Genomic DNA, 24,982 nt, shown 5'->3' on the forward strand with positions numbered 1-24,982 from the left:
GGGGGGGGGGGGGTCCTTCAAAAGTTTGGAATAACCTAATTGACTGACCTAACTAACGACTTGTTTGTGATTTTTAATAATATTTTTGCATGGTAGGAAATGTATTGAAATTCTGTTTGGGGGTCCCTCACCACAGATTTGGTCCCCCCCAATGTTGACATCATGACTACGGCCTTGATTGATATATCCATGTTCTTGGTTCAGTCTTTATGCATATTGATGTTAGAGTTCATCACCAATGGGGCTACAAACGTTATGTCCATGCATGTGAAGTTATATCTGTGTGTTGCGGGCACATGCACGCGCGTGCATGCGCGTCCCCGTGTGGGCCGCTGGTTGTTGAAAATGCCAGGGCCGTTTTTTAATCCCAGTCCGTCACTGGGTGTGCCGCACGGACAGTCGCAATAGCACAGAATATAAGTCACCATCACTGACTGTTAATAGGGCTGCCAATCTTGCAGTCGCAATAAACTATGGATCCGATACATTTTCCTGTTCCTATATTCTGTTTATGTAGGCTAATGCATTTGTGAATGTAGCCTGCACAATGCAAAGAAATAAATAATAAACTATGGTGCATTTCCATACTCATAGAAATGAACATTTCAGACACCAGATATCTCTTCCATGATCTCATCCCAGAAAGATTTTCTTTGACTTGTTAGTTTTTTTTAACATTTATTTTATCTAATGACATTGCAAACATGATGAATTGAATCCACATATCCTTGCACTTTCGAAAACTCTTTTTCACTTGCCTAAAACCATAAGACTGAAAGCTAATTGCGTTCACGTTCTAGGCTACTTAAAGTGACAGACACTCAATTAGTTTTAGCCTACACACCACAAATGTGATATTAAAGACAAGTGTAGCCTAATAGTTTAAATATCAATGTGATGTATTCAAATTACTAAATATGTTTAGCTATTAGTAGGCTAATTATGCAGATCATAAAATACTATAAATAACAATATAAAGTTTATATGAATTCCAAAATATGAAATAGAAACCTATGACAATCATCACTTTCTATGTGTCTGTGTGTGTGTGTGTGTGCGTGTGTGTGTGGAGGGTCAATCAAATTATATGATTGCCACTGATGTGAATGATCTCAGAAATCACACAAACCAAATCAAATTTTAAAAAATTGCAAGAGTATCGAAATCGAGATTCTTCACTTATTGTATTGAAACAATAATGTTGGTATCGTGACAACAGAATTTGGGGATGTGTCCCCACCAAAGCTGAGACCAAACCTATGCCCTTGCTCAAAGTTGAATGTAAATGGGGAAAAAAAAACATTTAGTTACATTTTGGTGATAAAACCACATGTTTAAAGCCTGGTTGACACCAGACTCAGCCAATTCAAATTTGCTGACAGGTTTTTCTGGGTTCTCCCAGGCTAATATATTTGTGGTGCATTGTTTTTCCTCATTGTTTTGTAAAATTGAGATAAATCTCCAAAATATGTTTTTTTTTATTCCTTGTTTTACTTCACCAGGGGTAGCAATAAATATGAAGGGCACTATACATTCAAACAATAATAAACAATGACAAAAAGACATATCTTTTTCAAGCTTTATTTTTGGAAAAAGAAGATTAAACAATGTTTTCCACAAGGTACATTGTAAATAAGTGTAAAAATATCATGATTTCTAATTCTAAAGATCAAGATTCCACTGCATTCCTTGAAATAAGTTCATGATAAGTTATTTTTAAGAACCATTGAATAATATCAGTCAATATCCAAAAATAGATAATATATGATATATTTAACAAGACTTTTTAAATACTGGAAGCAAATGGAATCCATGCCATTCCACGGAATTATTTTTGGAATCTGATCCCTTATCATACCTGTTCATTCGTACTCGTCGCTCGACTTATCGTGACTAAATTCAAGATGGCGGCGAACGGTACACTTCCTGAAGGTAAAGAAACTACGAGTGCTTTTTCAAAGTTCTCAATGTCTCGTTTTAAATGTCAGGGCCCTCGGAAGTCTACCAATGAAGTGTGGAGCTACTTTGAGCCTCGTAAATGGTGTAAAACAGTGATTTATTTGCATGGCTAGGCCGATGCCCGAGGCACCCCAATCGAAAATCTGTTGGTAGCATTGGCTAACTAGCGCCAGATTTCGGAGTGCAGGGGACAAGCCGAGATGAGCTATGAGACAAAAGTTCACACTCGGTATCATTTTTTTAACACACTTTAGGTCAATATGACACCGAACTTCTCCTTTAAGTCAAAACACCAACAATGGCTTCCTCAGCCTTTAATCTCTCAGTCTGGGCAGGCAATGGACTTTTCCATGATATTCAGTACACTATGATAAGCAAGACTTTTTAAAAAGAGTATAATAAAAGCAGTCTGTCGTTATAAAGGTAGATCACCCATAAGCTTGATTAATTAGTGACGCGTCCATGTTAAATAAAGACATTACAAATTCTTACTAAATGATTAACATTGGCAGTCTGCACTCTGGACGTCCATGTTGGCCATCTCTCCTGTGAAAAAAAGTGAATTATAAGCTATCAATCAATCAATTAATCAGTCATCCATCCTGTTCACCACACAATAAATCCCACAAGTGATCTCTCTAACACACACACACACACACACACGTCTTCTCTCTCACCAGTAGTGCAGATGAAGTTGAGTCTGGTGCTCTCAGGCAGGCTGACCCACTTCCCTCCAGACTGCAGCGCTCCTGCTCTCTGATCTCCACCGCATCCCTCCCTCCCGTCCTCCTTCTCTCTCTCCTCCTTCCCTCTCTCCTCCTTCTCTCTCTTCTCCTTCCCTCTCTCCTCCTTCCCTCTCTCATCCTTCTCTCTCTCCTCCTTCCCTCTCTCCTCCTTCTCTCTCTCCTCCTTCCCTCTCTCCTCCTTCCCTCTCTCCTTCTCTCTCTCCTTCTCTCTCTCCTCCTTCCCTCTCTCCTCCTTCTCTCTCTCCTCCTTCTCTCTCTCCTCCTTCCCTCTCTCCTCGGCCCAGCCGTCCCAGCAGACGGTCTCTCCACTGACCCAGAACCAGATGTCCAGTGGGCACAGGTAGCGCAGGCCCAGCCACACCTGCTCAGTGGAGGCCCGTTTAGCCTCCTCCATCACCCAGCGCTGGATCTCCTCTGTGAAGACTGAGACCAGGTCCATGTGGCGCTCTCTGCAGTACATGTGGGCCTCTGTCCAGCTCAGATTCTCTTTCACCAGCTGAAGTTCATCTGACAGGAACATGTGCAGATGCAGGAAAAAAAAAATATTTACATAAAACGTTTCTTACAAACTGCAGCTGTTTGCACAATGAACATGCAAGGCCAGAAATGTGAATACCTAAAACAGTGGAGGCCTCATGTTCACAAAAGTCATTGTAACCGTTTATACAGTGGACTAGAGAGTCTCTTGTTTCAGCTGCCATTTGGTCTTGCCACCCTGCTGAGGGCGTAACTCAAGTCCCAGGCCTGTCTTGGACCACAGGAAAATATGTGAACTCTAAGTATAATTGTCAAAGGAGAATTTACCAACTTGCGTGTGCTTGATATCATTTTTAAAGTCTGCATGTGAGAAATGTAGTATATTATCAGTTGTAGAACAGTAAAGGTAATGCATGATGTTTCTGTAACCTGGGATATTTGATGCATTCTCAGATGGGATGTACCCACACCCCCTGCTCCCAGACTAACAGAGATGTCCTATTGGTTCAGGGGGTTCTAAATGAATGCCATCTATATGTTAATTATGCTAAGTTGTTTTAGATTAAGGGAAGAACACAGATGCTTCCTGCCTCTTCTATTCTACAAACCCAGAAATAGAGGAAGGGGTAGAGAGAGAGGAAGTAGGCCAGGCAAAGCCTGGCCAGCCCCAGAGAAGACAAGAAAAGGTCGAAAGTCAAGACCAAGAGTGAAGAGAGCAAAAACAAGAGAACTCTTGTTTTATCATTCACTTGGGCCAACCCCCTTCAGAGTCTTTGTTATCTGAGAGGGATGGGTGTGGCCCAGGTGGATATCATCACTCTCTAGAACTATAATGTAGTTCTTAGGTATGAGCTACAACTATGCAGATACATTAAATTGTAATGAAACCATGATCAGACTGTTGGCCACATTACAAGTATTATTTCAGGACCAAACATGAGTTTATTATTCACAACAAACATTTATAGACCAATACTGTATGATAATGAGGGTTGTGGAGCATCTCACCATAAGACATCAAGTAGGCCCAGGACTGAGTTAACCTCTCAGCAGATGGGCCAGAACAAAGAGCAAATGGCCACTTTATGCATGAGCGGGTGTTGGGAATCTTTGGCCATGGCCAGCTAAGACCATACAAATCGAACACAGGTATCCACAAATGTAAATTTAATGCAAAAGGCATTCTTTAGAAATGTAAAAGAGTTGGACAAAAGACGGGGCTTACAGGTTTTACTGGTTAAATAAATTGTTAATTCACCCACCAATTACATATCTCTCTTCTCGTATGCAATGTCAATATTCAGCTATAATTAATAACCTCTTTGGTAATTATTCGAGATCAGTTCTTAATTTTATGGAGTCAGATTATAGTTTTTCACAGTCGTGGTGGCTGTCGACATACTCAGGGTGGAACCTGCTGGCACTGCAGAAGATGATGATGACGATGTCTCAGGGGTTGTCACGGCAGGCAATGACAAGGCTGTGCTGGGCTCTTGAGTCTGGCGGTCAACTGTGCTTGGCATCAGGGATGTCAGGTTGGGAGCAGTGGATAAGGTGGAAGGTGCAGGACTGTTGGTAGATGCCAATTGGGAGGTTGCAGCCTCTGAATCACTATTACCGCCAACCGACTGGATCACAGTGGTCAGACTTGGGTTGACTGCATGTGTGGTGTACAGGACAGCTACAAGAAAAGTCAAATGGTTTATGGTTAGTTGTTTCTGTAAACGTATTATTCACAGCCAGCCCAAACTGTGTACAATGGAAGACAAACATTAGTTCAATAGGACTGAACCACTAAAAGTTTGTACAGCATGCTCAATGATTTTCTGTAAGCCCCTAGATTTGGGAGGAAAGGTGCAAAACATTGGCATTGAGCATGTTACAAACTTGCTTGTATCAATCATTAATTTCCCTTAATATACAGTATTATATTTGTGCTGTGCCAATATTTGATGTCATGGGATGTGGGGAACATGAGAATGAATGTGGAAGTAGCTTATTGTATGATCATTTAGTGTTCAAAGTGGCAATGTTGTATCATAGATAGATATTATACGTAAGGGACAATGTATAGAACGCCGGTCATTATCGGGAAATAGGTCCCGACAGGGCGAACCGGACCCCGACGCGCAGCGGAGGACCTATTTCCCGATAATGACCGGCGTTCTATACATTATCAAAACGACACAATAAACTCCCCACGATATGACTCTTTAGCCTACATAGCCTAGGCTATAGCCTATTTGTCACCGTTTCATCATGGCTTTCGCTGAGAAACAAATATTTCGCAACAACACACGTTGAACTTGAATCAAACATTCTTTAGAACACAGCTGATCAACCGTCTGCTTTCACTTTCGAATGAAGTTCCAATCCTTGCGTAGTGATATGAAAGATGTGAATTAGAAGCACAAAACCCATTTTCCTTGACAGCGGTCTGTGATACTTAGCAACGGTTATGAATGGAGCATTCTTCAGCATTATGAAGAGCCGTGTAATAAATTGGAATAATATGATATTGCTATACTGCTATACTAGTTATCAAATTCTGTCACAATGCTGTAGAATTGCAAAGAGCATATACAGTAAAATGTGAAACATACATATTCAGTGTCTTGTACTCACTTACTCCCCTAGCTACAGTGATGTGTAACTTTACTGTAGTTTTCAAATGGCTGTACAAGTGTGCACTAATTGTTTTGAGAAATGCACTAACTGCTGTGCAAATGTTAATAGTGATGTGAGAAAAGCACCAAAGCGACTGAGAAAAACTGTAACTGGTTTCTCGTAATTACCATTGCTTCACCGGTCTGTCTCATTGTTCATACACGTGCAAACCTGTGAGCGGCCAATGCAACTCTTCCTCCCTGAGGAGTGCGTCTGTGCTCTTTTTCCCTCCTTACAAACAAAATGTACATACAGAGTAACTCTGACTTTCTGTTGAGATGTTACCGCTCTAGAGTATGGATCAAAAAAGAGATTTATTACATTTGAAATCTCCCCATACACCTACTTGGTTTATTAGCCGTGTCACAACAACACAGTTGTCAGTTCCCTGGTTATCAGGGCCGTCTCTTCCTGAGTATCTGAAGGATGAGGTCTAGTGGCTGGTAACAGTAGTACTGAAATAGTTCATCACTGGAGATAGAAAACTTACCCAAGCGGCAGAAGAAAGGATGTTTGTCATCACATTTACAGTCTTTCCATGTCCCCTTGTTTCCTTGAGTTAGCCATGTTACAGCACAGTTGTCCTTCCCCTTGTTATCAGGGGCGTCTGGTCTCCAGTGTCTGAAGGATGACATCCTCTGGTCAGACCACGTCCAGTCGTCTCTGAACAGGCCGATCCAGATCCAGGGAATTTTTGCTGTCTCATTAATCAGCTGGTTCTCCTCCTCGTCTCTCACACTCACCAGATCTGTGTGGTTTTCTCTGCAGTACTTCTGAGCTTCTCTCCAGGACTTCTTCTCATCAATGAAGACATATCGCTTATCGCCACTGTGTTTCTCTGGAAGACAAATACTTTTTTTATGTTCAATAAAAATTATCCTATAGTTAGTAATAGCAGCAACAGCCATGCAAGTAACAAGTAAATAAGTGAAATGACAAAACTATTTTGATATTTCAAAATCTATTTATACTTGTTACTTTGTCATGACAGCATTATGCAATTTCCAGCAGGTAGCATTCAACTATATATTCATCTATTCATGGCAAATATCAAGGCAATTAGTTCATAATGAAGAAATAATATCACTTTCTATTAACAGTTTTAGAAAGTTTCTCCTTTTATGCAAATTTGGGAAATAAACAAGCCTCACATTAAAATTGAAAAAATATCAGTTTTAAGATTTCTGCTGAATCAGATGAAGTGAAAATTTGGTTTTCATGACAAATAATATGGATAAAATAAAAATGTTATATAAAGTAACCTGGAAACTTATTGATTAATATTAAGTGGGTTTTTGATTAGCATTAGTATGGAATGGTGTATTGTTAAAGCTAACAATTAGATAGCGGATGTTCTCAGATTTTCAACATAAAAATAAATACTGAAGGAAACCAGCATGTGAATAAATGTTCTCACCATCATAGCACACAAATGGTTGTTGTGCATTACAACGTATATCGTTCCACAAATCCCAACGGATCCGCGATGCACATTCCTCATCATCCCCACCATTAGGCTCTCCTTGTCTCCAGTTAGTGAAGTTAGCCTTTCCAGGACCATAGAAATGTTCATCTGCCAGGGACCACTTCCAGCTGGGGACATCAGTCTGATGCAGCCCAATCCAGGCTTTCCCATCATAACCTTTAGCGGTGTCAATCATCATCTGCATGTCCTCCATGTTTTCTATGGTGGCCAGGTCAGTGTACTGCTCCCTGCAGTAATGCTGTGCCTCAGTCCAGGTCTTACTCATGTTCACAAAGATGAAGTGATGAGGGATACTCACACACTCCATGGCAAAACCTTTAAAAAAGTAGAAATCCTTCAACATGACACTACTATTGATACAGACAGATGTAATAATGACAAGGGGTGGACTTAGAGCAGCTCAAGCTCAGCACACACTTAGCACACACACACTCACACACACACTAACTCACACTCAGCACTCACTCACACACTCACTCACACTCAGCTCACACTCAGCACACACTCACACACACTCACACACACACACACTAACTCACACTCAGCTCACTCACACTCAGCACACACACACACGCACACTCAGCTCACACTCACACTCAGCTCACACTCACACACACTCAGCTCACACTCACACACACACACTAACTCACACTCAGCTCACACTCACTCACACACACTCACACTCACTCACTCACTCACACTCGGCACACACTCACTCACACTCAGCTCACACTCACACACACTCAGCTCACACTCACACACTCACACTCACTAACACTCAGCTCACACTCACTTACACTCACACACACTCACACACACTCAGCACTCACTCTCACACTCAGCTCACACTCACACTCACACACACTCACTCACACTCAGCTCACACTCACACACACTCACTCACACTCACACACACTCACTCACACTCAGCACACACTCACACACACTCACTCACTCACACACACTCACTCACACTCAGCACACACTCACACACACTCTCACACAGATACATCACATACTTGAAGACCCTTCCCTTCTGAGAGGCTTCCCTTCCCCTCTGCTAATTACCCCCCACTCCCCGCACACACATACACACACACACACACACAAAAAGATACCCGACCTTATTTACAAAATTTTGGTAAATGTAGGCTACCCTAACATGCAGGGTAGGCCTCTCTTTATTGAGCCTAAGAAAAACCTTTACATGAACAGGAACAGAAAGCCCCTCCTAATCATGTCAACCTACCCATGTCATCCCTTATCAAATAGCCTACCACACGACCACAAAGCGTCTAACTTTTACAACACTGGCTGTAGGCTACGTGGGCAAGGGTGTTTCAAGTTTTCAAGTTCTGGGATTAGGGAGATTTCTCCCCTGTGAATGTTTTTAAATTCTGGCTGCTAAACACACTATTCTAACGCAGTTTGGGAGGGAACAAAATACCTTTACAGAGCAAGCGGCTCAAATTAGGTGAACATACCTTATGTGCATTACTTCACTACCCAACCCGAGAAAATAGAGAAAGAAAAAATAAACCAATGAGTTTATGTCACGATTTGCAATTGAGTTATGGTAACCTACTAACAATAAGGATTTGCTCACAACACTCTAAATACATTGCACTGCTGTTTTGGTTGTCCCAAACTTTTAGATGATCCATACTCTGTGCATTAACTGAATCTTATCAATCTTGAAACCAGAACGGCGAAATGTTCCAAACTGACTGTAGAGGATGCAATGCCTAATCTCACTGCTGTCAGCTTCAGTGCTGAACAGTACGCCTTTTACTGTTAAACACCTGAGAAATATTAAGCTGATGTTTTCTTTTCATTAAGATCACTAGGCTTAAATGATTTATATGTCTGAATTGAATGTTGCGTTTTTAAGCACCAGAATTGCTCATCATGTCATGACAAAGTTTACACCAATCATCATCTTCTAATGTATCCTTATTATATGGATTTTCAACAAACAGTCTTGCTTTCACCTAACTATAGATAAGTATTAAGTTAGTGAAATTTGTAAATCTCCTGACCAAACTTATAAAGCTGAGAACACGACTGAACGTTCAGAACCTTCCAGACCACGCCTGAGAAGTAACAGAAATGATGGAATAGGATCCTGTACATCGAACATCAAAGGTACGTGCAAAGTAGTCTAGACTGCATTTTTGGGGGCCAAGCAGCAAAGCTGTGAAGGCACCCGTTGTGTTTCTATGTATTCTTCCCTATTACGCTTCTGTCATTGAAGTCAATGGCAGCTCATAGAACCGTCTGGTAAAAAGTTGTGAAATTTGGCACACTAATTAGGCATAGTGCCATGATTAATTTCACCAAGTTTTATGTCGACAACTTGAGCGCTCTAGCGCCACCAACAGGCCAAAGTTGGACATGCGTTCATGCACGTAATTTCTGACCCGTTGACCCGATTGTCAAAAATGAGGTATCTTTGGAATCCTTGGACAAAGCCGAGTTCAACGCACCCTATGTCGTCAATTTCCGCGGGATGGATTTTCCGCCATTTTGGATTTTGTCAAAAACCTTTAAAAAGTTTCACGCCTCACATAGTTTGTCCGATTTTCACGAAACTTAGTACATATGATCTTCAGACCAAGCCGCACAAAAGTTATCCCTTTTCGTCTTCGGAACTAAAACCGTTCTTTCGTAACAGCCAATCGAAATTTGTGGCGAAGCCGCCAAACAGGAAGTGAGCTCATATATCCGCAACCATTTCATGTATCATAACCAAACTTAGTACGTGGACTCAGGATCCCATCAGGAGGATGTTCAAAAACATTGGTGACCTTTGACCTCTAGGGGGCGCTGCAATTAGGAAAAATGCGTTTTGGCCTGTAGCTGCTGTTGTGTTTGGAATTAAAATGTACTAGTGGGGTCTGTTAATACTGTTGGAGGTCCATAGGCTGACCCAAGCCAAATTGTGATGTCATCATAATTGATTCGGCCGCCATATTGGATTTAATCAATAACACCTAAAAGTTTACACAGGTCACAAAGTTTGTCCGATTTTCACGAAACTTGGTGCAGATGATCTTCAGACCAAGCCTCAAAAAAGTTATCCCTATTTGTCTTCAAATCTAAAACCGTTCGCCCGTAACAGCCAATTAAAATTGTCGGCAAAGCCGCCAAACAGGAATCTCAGCAAGGTTTTCTCGTATCAAGACTAAACTTACCACATGTGCTCAGGACCCAATAAGGAGGAGGCTCAAGAAATTTGGTACATTTTGACCACTGTGTGGTGCTATAATCACAGGAAGTAGGCTCATATCTCAGCAATGCTTACACATATTGAAACCAAACTTGGTACATGGACTTGAGACCCCATCCTGAAGACGCACAATAAATTTGGAGTCTTTTGACCACTAGGGGGGCACTATAATCACAGGAAGTAGGCTCATATCTCAGCAATGCTTACACATATTGAAACCAAACTTGGTACATGGACTTGAGAACCCATCCTGAAGACCCACAATAAATTTGGTGACATTTGACCACTAGGGGCTCTATGATTAGCAACACTTTCACCTATCACAACCAAACTTGGTATGTGGACTTGGGACTACATCCTGAGGATGCACAATTAAATTGGTGTGCTTTCACCACTAGGGGTGCTATAATTATCAACACTTTCACCGATTTAAACCAAACTTGGTATGTGGCCTTAGGAGTACATCTTGAGGACAGACAATAAATTCGGTGACCTTCGAATCCAGTCCAGTCCAATCCAATCAAGTCCAATCCAATCCAATCTAACACAACACAGTCAAGTCCAGTTCAGTCCAATCCAATCCAATCCCAACTCCTGCTCAACTGCTTAACTGCTTGGCCCCCTCATTGCTGCTTGCAGCTATATTTGTGTTTGTTTTACAAGCAACAGCTATCAAACAACGGCACACAGTGCATCAAAATCATTGTCACATGACACTAAATATGAAATGAACGTTACAGCTTGCCCTTTTGTTGATTTTAGCTAGCTATCTATAGACAGTAGCTATCGATAGTGTCTTCCAAGTTAGCTGCTGCTTGCCCGGTAATTGAACCATTTGAAAAGATGAAGGTAGCTGGCATCTTCCAAGTTACCTGCAGCCTACCCTTTGATAATTTGGAGTTAGTAAAGGTCACTTTTCACTGTCTGGTGTCTTCAAACTTTTGTTATGTTTTGTTTCACCGTGGCGGCTGAATGACCGTATTCAGCACTTAACATTTTAGCATTGCTAGTTCTAACAATGCACGTGTTTGAGGATAATTTTTTGTCATCCTAGTTAAGCCTAACGTTGGCACTGTTTATGAAGGTTGGTGGGCCATTTGACATTCTTAGCTAAACCTGAACATAATAGGTTAGGCCAACATTTATTTTTTTTTTTACTGTGGAGAAGTTTGAGGAATATTCTGTGTCAATCCCTGCAAACCACGTTGTAGATTTTGTTCATTTTGTTGTTTGTTTTGGGGTCAATTTGCTAACATTGTGCCTTTCTTTTATACATACATGAAGAATTCAAACGGATCTCTACATTCATTCATTGCAAAACTGGACCAGTTGCCATTGCTTTAATAATAAACAATGCTATCAGAAATTAGAAATTGCTGTGTGGTTTTATTCAGACAAAAGTGAAGTAAGTTACTATAACTTAAAAAGATCCATGCAAATTGTTACCTTATTTTTTTAAAGTAATTTCTACTCAAGCTGTTTTTTGAGTAAATATTTTTTTTATAGTTAGAAGAACTCAATTAGTTTATCACAATCAACCTGATTTGTCCTCTAAAAGCTTAATTAAGTTAAACCAACTTAATTATATTAATTTGATCATATAATATATTTCAGTTGTTCTAACTACATAAATCTCATAATATTTACTCAAAAATGGCTTGAGTTGAAATTACTTAAAAAGATCCACGCAAATTGTTACCTCAATTTTTTTTAAGTTGAGCCAGTGTATAATTTTTGAGAGTGTAGTTGGGCAGATGTATAGTTCGTCTTATACACACCAATTGAATTGAAATAGAAATAGCAAAGATTTATATTTTGTGTAATTATTCCATATTTAGTGTAGTCATTCCATATCAGAACCCCTGAAGTACAAATCAAATGCAAGCATGAAACTTCAAAGTGTTACCTTTCATTTGAGACCAAAAGTATGCTTCTACACAAAGGCATTCATAGGCAGTAAGCATTTGATAGTCAGTATGCATTTTGGATAACCAAAAGTGCTATGGGGAGTTTCCATAGGGCATTTTACAAAACGCATGAGCATACCAAATAATGGTCTAAAGTACTCATATTTCGTTCTATATTGATCTACTTTTGAACACAGCTTCACAAGACCTGGTGCTAGGGCTCAGTTGTGTTTCTAAGTCATATCAAGTGACCTAGAGGGCTGAAATGAGGTCAGTTCAGAGATGCAAAAACAATATTCTAGCCTCTGTAACTCTGTCAGTACATCACACAGTTATTTTGATTGTTGTCCAAGAAACTACAATGTCTCAGCTTTATAGAGGTCAAGCACATGCTTATTGGCCAAAGCTTATTGGCTAGGTGGGAACACTGGCCTCTGAAGCAGGCGCTGTGTAATTTCAGGCAAAAACTTGAAATTGGTATTGAGGATTAAGCTGTATCCTGCTGAGAAGTCTGCTCTTTTTGCCTCAAATAATTGTTTGTGCACTAAGCATGTTTCAATCAAGACATTACACAAGCTATTATTATTGTTGTAGGTCTAATGATTGAATGATAAAGTGGTGAAAAAAATGTATTTGCAAGAGATCACTTCAGCTGTGCTTTGGACAACGTGCATCCCAGTTTCATTACAGTTTTTCTCAATTACTTTAATGCTTTTGTCAACTCTGACATCACATTTTCAAAACAATTAACACAGAAGCACTAAACAGAAGCACTCTGGCCAAAATGCCACATTTTACTTGCAAAGGACTCTAAGGGCCCTATATGACTGTCTAAAACGCATGGTCACTGGTGAATAGTTTAAACAAATTTCGGAGTTTGTCCAGTCCATATTGGGTGTGGTTTAGATATGAAACGTCCAGCACATGGCGCAAGAAGGTGGGCCTTATGTTTCTTAATCAGTCATGGGTGTGTTTTGGGCGTATTATCATTTACAGTTTTTCTCGATTGCTTTGACCTGCTTAAGGAAACTGGGATCCACTTGGTCTTCATGAACACTTCCTTTGCACAGCAGAAGTCATCTCTTGCGAATGTGTTCATACGTTTTCATTGGGTTCACACAGTTCTCACACCCTTTATAAAGTTAACACAGATGTCATTCAAAGTCCCCAAACTCTGTTTCCCCGTGCTAAACAGGGAAACATCTAAAAAGGAAAACATCTTTTCACAGGTGGTAGAATTCCTTACACAAGTCTGAATCTCTGATGCTACACCTGTGTGAAACTCCTTTGCACAATTCTTCAATCAGCAATCATTCATTATCCATAAGAGATGCCATGTCTGTTCTGTGTTGCTATTTGCAAGTATGGATCTTATGCACATTTAGACAAAGTACTATTGCCTATTTGGTGAAGAAAAAAGTACAAAAGGTGTTTACTGTAGGTCTATTTCGATGAAAAATTACAAGTTGTAGTTCAATGAAATTTGTCTTTATTTTTTATTCAGTACATTTTGTCTTTTCACAGTTTTTTCTGAAAAATGAGAAAAAAAGGAACAGACATAGCAAAAATGCTCATTTTGAGAACTAGATTTTGCATTTTGTTGTCCAGTGTGTAATGATTAATTGAAATCACACAGTGATTTGACGACAGGATGCGTTGTTTGAAGGCGAGATTTGCTTTTGCAGCATGTTTTAAGTGTTTTGAGAGAGTACAGCCTTTTGCAAGCAAAATGTGTAATTTTGGCCATAGTGCTTTTGTTCAGACCCGGGTGTTAACTGTTGGATGTCAGAGTTTACACAAGCATCAAAACGATCGAGAAAAACTGTATTGTATTGCTTATTTAGTGAGGAAAACAGTACAAACGGTGTTTACTGTAGGTCTATTTTGATGAAAAATGACAAGTTGTAGGTCAATGAAATTTGTCTTGTCTAGGTGCTTACTGTAAGTCTTACATGTCAATGACAGTTACATCTTGGGTGGAATGAATACAATTATTTTTTATTCAGTACATTTAGTCTTTTCAGTTTTTTCTGATACCAGAAAAATGAGAAAGAAATGGAACAGAGCAACAGACATAGCAAAACTGCTCATTTTGAGAACTATATTTTGAAATTTGTTGTCCAATGTGTAATGATTGATTGAAATCACACAGTGATTTGACGACAGGATGTGTTCTTTGAATGCAAGATTTGCTTTTGCTGCATGTTTTAAGTGTTTTGAGAGATTAACAGCCTTTTGCAAGCAAAATGTGTCATTTTTGTCAGAGTGCTTTTGTTCAGACACGGGTGTTAACTGTTTTGAGAATCTGATGTCATAGTTGATACAAGCATCAAAACGATCAAGAAAAACTGTAAACCAATGAGAATGACATCTGTCATTCCCTTTAACAGTGTGGAGCACAACTTCAAACAGTGCATTGGTATTTTGATAGTCAGCGGCACATTTGAAGCAATCTGCTTGCACGTGGACCGTATGGAACAGTTATTCTACTAAACCATGCCTTACTAAAACCTAGCAGAGTATAGCCTACACGCACTTACACTTGTCTATTCTATTTGACCTCATTGACAAAGTGAAACTAACTTCACCGTGGTCTCATAGTCAACAACAAAAACAGTTATACACAGTTACTTTCACTATTGAATGGAAATAGGTTACCATGGAAAACATAGCCTGAAAAAAGCAACACTTACCCCAATAATGTTCGAATGACTGAATAAAAAACCTAAGGACATTTATCCTGCAGAGGAGTTGCTGCTTACATCAGTGCGTCTTCAGATGTGCTTCATATATGCCTCTCGCCTCGCCTAATCACTTTTATCCATCATTACCAATTTGCAAATGATGGTGAATAAATACTCAGTGGGAGATGTATTTCGTAATATCCTCATTCTAATCATGACCACCGTGCAGCGAAGCAGCAGTCATATAGGTTTAGTCAGAGTTTTTTCTTCCGTTTTTTCTTTTTCCGCATGTGTAATTTTCCCCCTGCCGGACTGGACCCCCCGAAACACAGTTTTCTATGAATATCCTGAGAATTGTAGGGCCTAGGAGGACCACCTTTTTTTTGTACCATTCATTTCATGTATAGCGCCACCTAGTTAAAAATGAAAAAGCAAAAATTAGGTGTTGTAATCACAATATCTTCGGCTGAAATGGTCAAAACTGCACAACATTGAAAGTGTTGGATCATTATGACACGCCAAGTTTTGTTGAAAGGCCCAGAAATCTATTTATATGGATATATAAAACCATTATTATTGGTATGGTATTGTTGTTGCACATTTGACACTAAAGCAGTCCGTGAAAACATGCACATCAGTGGACTGTTTTACTAATGAAAAAATGAAAACTATGATTTCATTGCATTACTCAGCATGGTTGCACGATGCTTGCATGATAAATACTTCCCAAACAACAGTAATTATAAGGATGCCATTTAGCAGTGTAAATCAAGTTTAATAACAATTCAATACAATATCGATCCTTTAAGCCAACGATTTGATTCTTTACAATACTTCAAAATGTGTAGCAATCCGATTCAATGCGTTACTGGGGTCTGTTGTCGATAGGAAATGATAGATTTTGGTTAATTTTCATGGATTCAAATGCCAATATTATAGGCTAAATTATAGGCCAAATACTGAACATTGACTGTGAAATCAGGTAGGTTACAGAGTTTGTTCTCTTACAAACCCCCTCCCTAAAACCTCCTGTCACTAGCTAGATGCTTTCAAATTTAACATGGTTTATACCAGGGGTTCTCAAAGTTTTGATTGGTGAGGGCCAATTCAGGAACCCAACATTGAACTGAGGGCTGCCAAAGGGGCGGGGGGAGAAAAAGAAAGAAAAAAACTGGAAAAAAATCCCATTTGTAATCATTCTAATAACCAGGTTGAATCTCTACAGTTTATATTTATTGCATTAAACACATTTTAATTCATAACTGGGGCTAAACCTGGCAAAACTTGTGAAAATCTTAAGAAAAATTGCAATGCACACACAATCCCTGGGTGTCACAGCTTTGCCAGGTTCTTCAGCAGCACCTCACTCTGCACCAGCCACTTCCCCAGCCACGTCCACTCATCAGACTCACACTCCACCATCATACCTGTGCCGAAGAAAACTGCTCCATCCTGCTTCAATGACTACCGCCCTGTGGCACTGACACCCATCATCATGAAGTGCTTTGAGCGGCTTGTCATGTCACATATCAAATCCATTCTCCCCCCCACCCTGGACCCCTTCCAGTTTGCATACCGAGCCAAACGGTCTACAGAGGATGCAATCTGCTCTGCCCTCCACCCAGCCCTCACCCACCTGGAAAAAAGAGACTCATATGTGAGATTGCTGTTTATAGACTTCAGTTCTGCATTCAACACCATAATACCACAACAACTCATCTGCAAACTTGACAAACTGGGACTCAGTACCTACCTCTGCAACTGGCTACTGGACTTCCTCTGTCAAAGGCCTCAAGTAGTACGTGTTGGCAACAATACCTCAAGCAGCATCACACTGAGCACAGGGGCCCCCCAAGGCTGCGTGCTCAGTCCACTGCTCAGGCACCATTGAGAGCATCCTCTCCAGCTGTATCGCTGTGTGGGGCGGAAGCTGCACTGAATACAACAGGAAAGCCCTGCAGCGCATAGTGAACACAGCTGGAAGGATTATTGGTGCTTCACTCCCCTCCCTGAAGGACATTTACACCACCCACCTCACCCGCAAGGCGACCAAAATTGTGAGTGATGCAAGTCACCCCGCTCACAATCTGTTTGATCTACTGCCCTCTGGGAAGAGGTACAGAAGCCTGCGCTCCCGCACTACCAGACTCACCAACAGCTTCATACACCAAGCTGTTAGGATGCTGAACTCTCTCCCTCCTCTCCCCCCTCCACCCTCAGCTACATAACATCCTGGACATTGGACCCACAAATGGCCGCCTGCACCACTCCACTTGCACACTTGTACACTTTGCAACTTGTTGTTGTTGTCCTGGAAACACAACACTTCTGCTGCTCTTACATAACTTGCACCACTATGCCACTTTATTTCTTACTTAGGTCAAACAGAACTACCTCAGCCTCTTATTGGCCTGACTTTGCACTAGTATTTTATTTTATTGACTGTCTATGCACAATTTCAACCAAATTTTGCTGCTCTTATTTTTTCATTATATGTGCCCTCTTATTTACTTATTTACTTACTTTTTTGTTTACTTGAATGTTATGTTTGTCTGTGGACTTAAAATTGTTAAAATATGTCTTGTCTCCACCGTGGGATAGTGAGAAACGTAATTTCGATCTCTTTGTATGTCTGGAACATGTGAAGAAATTGACAATAAAGCTGACTTTGACTTTGACTTTGACTTTGACTTTCACCCTGCTGACACATGACTGCACTGCAACCTACAGCAACAATCACATAGTGAAATTTGCTGACGACACAACTCTGGTGGGTCTCATCACCAAGGGCGACGAGACTCAATACAGGTTGGAGGTCGACCATCTGACCACGTGGTGCAGGGACAACAACCTCCTGCTGAACGTCAGCAAGACCAAAGAGATTGTTGTTGACTTCCGGAGAGGTCACACCCAACACCTGCCACTGACCATCGACGGTGCTGTGGTGGAGAGAGCGAGCAGCACCAAATTCCTGGGGGTGCACATCAGTGAAGACCTCTCCTGGACCACCAACACAGCATCACTGGCGAAGAGAGCTCAGCGCCGCCTGTACTTCCTGCGGAAACTCAGGCGAGCAAGTGCTCCACCAGCCATCATGACCACATTCTACCGAGGCACCATTGAGAGCATCCTCTCCAGCTGTATCGCTGTGTGGGGCGGAAGCTGCACTGAATACAACAGGAAAGCCCTGCAGCGCATAGTGAACACAGCTGGAAGGATTATTGGTGCTTCACTCCCCTCCCTGAAGGACATTTACACCACCCAACTCACCCGCAAGGCGACCAAAATTGTGAGTGATGCAAGTCACCCCGCTCACAATCTGTTTGATCTACTGCCCTCTGGGAAGAGGTACAGAAGCCTGCGCTCCCGCACTACCAGACTCACCAACAGCTTCATACACCAAGCTGTTAGGATGCTGAACTCTCTCCCTCCTCTCCCCCCTCCACCCTCAGCTACATAACATCCTGGACATTGGACCCACAATGGCCGCCTGCACCACTCCACTTGCACACTTGTACACTTTGCAACTTGTTGCTGTTGTCCTGAAAACACAACACTTCTGCTGCTCTTACATAACTTGCACCACTATGCCACTTTATTTCTTACTTAGGTCAAACAGAACTACCTCAGCCTCTTATTGGCCTGACTTTGCACTAGTATTTTATTTTATTGACTGTCTATGCACAATTTCAACCAAATTTTGCTGCTCTTATTTTTTCATTATATGTGCCCTCTTATTTACTTATTTACTTACTTTTTTGTTTACTTGAATGTTATGTTTGTCTGTGGACTTAAAATTGGTAAAATATGTCTTGTCTCCACCGTGGGATAGTGAGAAACGTAATTTCGATCTCTTTGTATGTCTGGAACATGTGAAGAAATTGACAATAAAGCTGACTTTGACTTTGACTTTGACTTTGACTCCTGTTACTCATTCTCTCTCCCCTACCTACTGAAGCCTTACACCTGCAGCTGATCAATCAGCTGATCAGCTGCACTATATCAGGCCTCCCTCCACACACACACTTTGTCTGGCCTCGTCAATGCTGTACGAAAGACCCAGCCAAAGACTCGCTCCCTTGCCTGCTCTTCAGTATTCGTTGGATTCAGTTAAGTTTTGGACTTATGAACTTTGTTGGACTTTGCCCTCTCTCTTTAGTTGCCTTAGTCTGATCTCCTGTGTGTTTGCTTTGCTTTGTATACTGGACCTACAAGTACTTTTCTGTTGACCTTTCAATAAATCTCCATCACCGTGTTCACTTCTCCTAGTCCTCCTTCTGTGTACTGAGACAGAAGGCCAGACCAGGCAATGCAGCCTCAAAATGCAGACCCCTTCCAGGAGCTCGTGAATGAGTTTCGCCAGGCCCTCACAGCTGCACAAGCCCACCCTGCTCCTCCACCAGCAGTCCCCTCCAGCCCAGTAGTCAACCCCACGCCCTATTCTGGTGCACCCGAGGGATGTAAGGGCTTCCTCCTGCAATGCTCCCTGGCCCTGGAAATGCAAGCACACCGGTTTCCAACAGAGCGATCTCGAATTGCCTACATCATCTCTTTGCTCTCTGGGCGTGCCTTGCAATGGGCAGAAAGTGTATGGAGCCTCGATGGCCCTGCGACGACATCCGTGGACGACTTTGTGGAGCATTTCGCGGAAGTGTTTGGGCTCCCAGAGGGTGATTCATTGGCCCAGGCCAAGTTGCATGCTTTGAGGCAAGGAAAACGACCAGTCACCGAATACTCCCTCCAATTCCGCACCCTCGCTGCAGCCAGTGGATGGAATGAGGCCGCACTCATCACAGCTTTCCGACAAGGACTAGAGCCCAACCTGTGTCTCCAACTCTCTACCTACGATGATGCCATGGGACTGGAACGGTTCATCCAGCTAGCAGTCCGAGTTGCTCACCGGAGGGACATTTGCCTACAAGAACTCCGCTCAGCCCCATCACCAGTACAAGCACCACCCAAGTGGGAAGCAAGTTCCTCAAGATCTTTTGAGCCCATGCAGGTGGACACTGTGCGGCTTACACCAACTGAACGCCACCGCCGTCTCACTCAGGGCTTATGCCTCTACTGTGGAGCCTCAGACCACATCATTGCTCAATGCTCTACAAGACCACCCCGACCGGTGGTGAGTACTGTATGTAACCCGAATGTTCATCTGAAACTTCCTCTCATGCCTGTAATTCTAATGGATTCTGTGTCCTCCCATACGGCCTCCGCTCTGATCGATTCCGGTTCAGCTGGGAACTTCATCTCCGGCTCCCTCTGCCAGCGCCTCCAGCTCCCGAAGACCCGCTGTGCGACCCCCTTCAACATCCACTCCATAGTAGGTAGGCCTCTAGCCCGCAAGCGGGTTCAATACCAAACACCTGTTCTTGAAATGCAAGTTGGGAGACTCCATGCTGGGAGGCTATCTCGTTTTTTGTACTTGATGAGTCTACTACTGATTTGATCTTGGGGCGTCCATGGTTAGTGCAACACTCACCTACAACCAGTGGTCTAATAGTGAAGTTCTTAGTTGGGGTGATCAATGTCAGGTCACTTGCTTCCCTGAACTCCCACTTCTACGCAACCCCCAACTGGTTGTTCCCCTTAACCCTTAGAACCCTAAGCTGTTTTTAGGGCATTTTCACTACCTTTATTCATAAGGATTTATTCTGGTCATTGTAAGTGCCACACACATATATTATATATTGTTTTTTTCAGGAGAGTTTAGGCTATTCAGATCTGCCATCATTTCATGTATTAATACTAGCATTGATTTTATTTTGATTTTTAAAGAATTAAAATATAAAAAGTGTATTATAAAAATTATTATATTTCGACATGTATCTCACCACAGCAAGCTCACAGCTCTACATGCATTTCATGTGTGTGTAGGGCAGACTGTCCTGAATCGGGCAATATAATTGCCATGTTGGAGGGATACTCTGGGGCTGAGCAATTTACAGAAATATTTGCTGTGTGATTTACGGAAATAAATGCCATTTTTTATTTAGTGATGAAAAATGACCTTTCTGCGCTCCATATCTGTGACACGAACTGATCTGACCTGACTTGACCCGAGGTTGCGTGTTAGCCTGCGTGCCTGTGTGTATGCAGTCATAATAATTCTCAACTCTTTACTGCATTGCCATGAACAAAGTAAAGGCAAAAAAGGTGTTTATTTGTTGAACAAATTGGGATGCAATGTGAGCCTTGAATTGGATGCCATGCAGGAATTTGCTAGGATCTCAAAACCGGAATATGAACATGCTTTGCCATAGAGAAACACATGATAGCATTGGATTATAAACATGCTTTGCCACAAGAACAGACAAAAACGTGGGGTAAGTCCAGCTATATGAAGTTATTATTTTGCTGTCACTTCGTCTGTTTTATAACCCAGAAGGATGTACTTGGTATCAAATGATAGCTCTGAGTCTCTTCTTTCATCTGACATGCGTGGCATATCTATGCGATCACGGGTCCGCGAGTAATTCAAACGAGAGTAATGAGTGTGCAGCTTGGTTTGTGTACATGACGTTATTATTTTGCAGTCACTTCGTCTGGTTTTATAAGCCAGAAGGATCGATAAACATGGTACCAATGGATAGCCCTGTGTCCCCTCTTTCATCTGATATGCTTGCCATATCGATGCGATCACGGGTTCGCGAGTAATTCAAACTAGAGTAATGTGTGTGCAGGTGAATGCAGAGAAGTATAGACTGTAAATATGATGCAATTTGATTTAATTTCATGATTTTTTTAAATTTTCATACTTGATCGTACAGACACGTGTGTAGTCTCGTTGGAAAGCCCCACTTCTGCTCTGTCGTGCAATAAAGGTTTCATCTCGCTGCGATGAACCGTTCCGGAGCAATGTAACAGAGAAGAAAGGGTGTGTTTTTTGACGCACTTTGCGTCAATCGGGTTCTAAGGGTTAATGCTACATCGATAGAAAGCCCCGAGCTTAATCAACCCGTTACTGTTCCACCCGAATATGCTACCTACCGTGATGTTTTTTGCCCAAAATGTGCAGCCCAGTTACCACCTCATAGACCATGGGACTGTGCGATTGATCTAGTGCCAGATCAGCCATTACCCCATGGAAGGGTCTACCCACTCTCTCTCCCTGAGCAAGAGGCTATGAAAGGATATATTACGGAAGCCCTAGAGCTGGGATATATACGTCCCTCAAAATCCCCAGCTGCCTCTTCCTTCTTTTTCGTGGCCAAAAAAGATGGGGGTCTTAGGCCCTGCATTGATTACCGTGCCCTCAACAAAATCACCATGAAGTTCCGCTACCCATTGCCACTTGTCCCTGCTGCCTTAGAACAACTACGAGGTGCATCTGTGTTTTCCAAGCTTGACCTACGGAGTGCCTATAACCTTGTGCGCATTCGTCCAGGGGATGAGTGGAAGACCGCCTTGATCACACCTACTGGCCACTATGAATACCTTGTGATGCCCTATGGATTATCCAATGCTCCCTCCGTCTTCCAGGGTTCATGAATGAGGTTTTCAGAGATTACATCAACCAATTTGTCATAGTCTTTATTGATGATATCCTCATTTACTCCCCCGATCTCCAGACACACATCCAGCATGTACGCCTGGTCCTTGCTAGGCTGCGTGAGTTCCAACTCTTTTTGAAAGCCGAGAAGTGCACCTTTCACCAGACTTCCACCCAGTTTCTAGGCTACAACATCAGCGCCCAGGGGGTAAGCATGGATGAGGGAAAGGTGACAGCGGTTTTGTTTTGGCCCACTCCACAGTCCGTCAAAGACCTCCAGCGTTTCTTGGGCTTTGCCAACTTTTATCGAAGATTCATTTGCAACTTTAGTGAACTTGCTTCTCCATTAACCTCTTTGCTCCGCAAGAAACCTAAGGCCCTCTCCTGGCGTGATGAAGCCTCCCAAGCTTTCCACCTGCTGAAGGAATCCTTCACCAAAGCGCCGGTCCTCTGTCATCCAGATCCAGACCGGGAGTTCATTGTGGAGGTTGATGCCTCCACCTCTGGAGTTGGAGCTATTCTTTCGCAACGCCATGGAGACCCTCCCCGCCTCCATCCCTGTGCTTACTTCTCCCGAAAGCTTAGTGCAGCGGAATGCAACTATGACATCGGCAACCGAGAATTGTTAGCCATTAAACTAGCCCTGGAGGAGTGGCGCCATTGGCTTGAAGGAGCTAAACATCCTTTCCTGGTTCTTACGGACCACAAAAACCTCCAGTACCTCAGGGAAGCCAGGCGCCTCAATCCCCGTTTGGCAAGATGGGCCTTGTTCTTCACCCGCTTCAACTTTTCTATCAGCTACCGCCCTGGATCTCACAATGACAGAGCTGATGCACTCTCCCGTCTGCACCACCCGGAGGAAGGTGAGGAGCAGCCTGAAACCATACTCCCCACTGATATGGTCGTGAGCCCCATCCAGTGGACCATAGATGAGCAGATCCATGAGGCCACTGCTGACGATCCTGCACCAGCCAACACTCCTGCTAACTGCACTTATGTTCTGCTCAGTCTCCGAACTCAACTCCTAACCATGGCACACTCCTCCCCAGGCACAGGACACCCAGGGATCAATGCCACCCTCTCTCTTCTGCAAGATCGTTACTGGTGGCCGGGTATGGCCAAGGATGTCCGAGGGTTCGTAGCCGGGTGTGCAGACTGTGCCATGGCAAAGACCCCATGACACCTCCCAGCAGGGAAGCTAACCCCCTTGCCAGTTCCCAGAAGACCATGGTCACACCTGGGTGTGGACTACGTCACAGACCTTCCCCCTTCAGAGGGCCACACGTGCATCCTGGTGATTGTCGACCGCTTTTCCAAAGCATGCAAACTAATACCGTTGAAAGGCCTTCCAACAGCTGCAATCACCGCCTAAGCCCTGTTCACACATGTGTTCCGCAACTTTGGAATCCCAGAAGATGTGGTATCGGATAGGGGGCCACAGTTCATCTCTCGTTTCTGGAGAGCTTTCCTGCAGCTAATGGGAGTAACAGTGAGTCTAACTTCAGGATATCATCCTCAAACGAACGGGCAAACGTAACGAAAGATTCAGGAGATTGGCCGCTTCCTCCGCACCTACTGCCACCGCCACCAAAGCTCCTGGAGTCGCTTCCTACCCTGGGCCGAGTATGCACAAAACTCCCTACGGCAACCAACCACAGGTTTGACGCCGTTCCAATGCATACTCGGTCACCAGCCTCCACTTTTCCCTTGGTCCGGAGACTCTTCCGAGGTCCCAGCCGTTGACTCCTGGTTCCGGGAGAGCGAGCAGGTCTGGAGTGAGGCCCATCACCACCTGCAGCGAGCCATCCGTCGGCAAAAGGAGCACGCAGACACTCGGAGGTCAGCCACACCACAGTAGGAAGCAGGCCAGAGGGTCTGGCTCTCCACCCGGAATATTCGGATGCGACTTCCTTCCAGAAAGTTAAGTCCTAAATACATTGGCCCCTTCACCATAACACACCAGATTAATCCAGTCACTTACCGCCTCCAACTTCCACCCAGCTACAAGATCCACCCCACATTTCATGTGTCTCTCCTGAAACCCTACCACTCACCCCATTCTCCTTCCTCCACAGAACCTGGTGATGCTGCTGATCCCCCAGTACCGCTTCTGCTGGACGAGGGTTCGGTCTATGCCATCAACGAGATCCTCGACTCTCGGCGTCGCAGGGGCCGCCTGGAATACCTAGTCGACTGGGAGGGTTACGGCCCGGAGGATCGCTCCTGGGTCAGCCGTGATGACATCTTGGATCCCACGATGCTCGCTGAGTTCCATCAAACCCACCCCAGTCAACCAGCCCCTCGCCGTCGAGGCCGTCCACGTCGCCGGGCACCC

The 24,982-nt window shown here is 43.0% G+C and overlaps 1 protein-coding gene across 1 annotated transcript in view; it reads right to left on the reverse strand.

Annotated features, from left to right (window-relative positions):
* Nucleotides 1-2,916: 2,916 nt before the first annotated feature.
* Nucleotides 2,917-24,982, reverse strand: part of LOC143127009 (macrophage mannose receptor 1-like) — a gene marked incomplete at its 3' end in the record, with an annotated part of 28,998 nt that continues 6,932 nt past the window's right edge. The window contains exons 3-6 of the mRNA XM_076288311.1: nt 7,267-7,650; nt 6,340-6,687; nt 4,585-4,863; nt 2,917-3,212 (exon numbers count right to left, since the gene is read on the reverse strand). Coding sequence (XP_076144426.1) covers nt 2,917-3,212; nt 4,585-4,863; nt 6,340-6,687; nt 7,267-7,650 — 1,307 coding nt within the window. The remainder of the gene's footprint in view (nt 3,213-4,584; nt 4,864-6,339; nt 6,688-7,266; nt 7,651-24,982) is intronic.

This window comes from Alosa pseudoharengus, unplaced genomic scaffold (assembly GCF_046254945.1).
Source record: "Alosa pseudoharengus isolate Yale_2024_CS ecotype anadromous, Long Island Sound unplaced genomic scaffold, YU_APseudo_1.1 YU_APseudo_1.1_scf_17, whole genome shotgun sequence".
NCBI classification, from domain to species: domain Eukaryota; kingdom Metazoa; phylum Chordata; class Actinopteri; order Clupeiformes; family Clupeidae; genus Alosa; species Alosa pseudoharengus.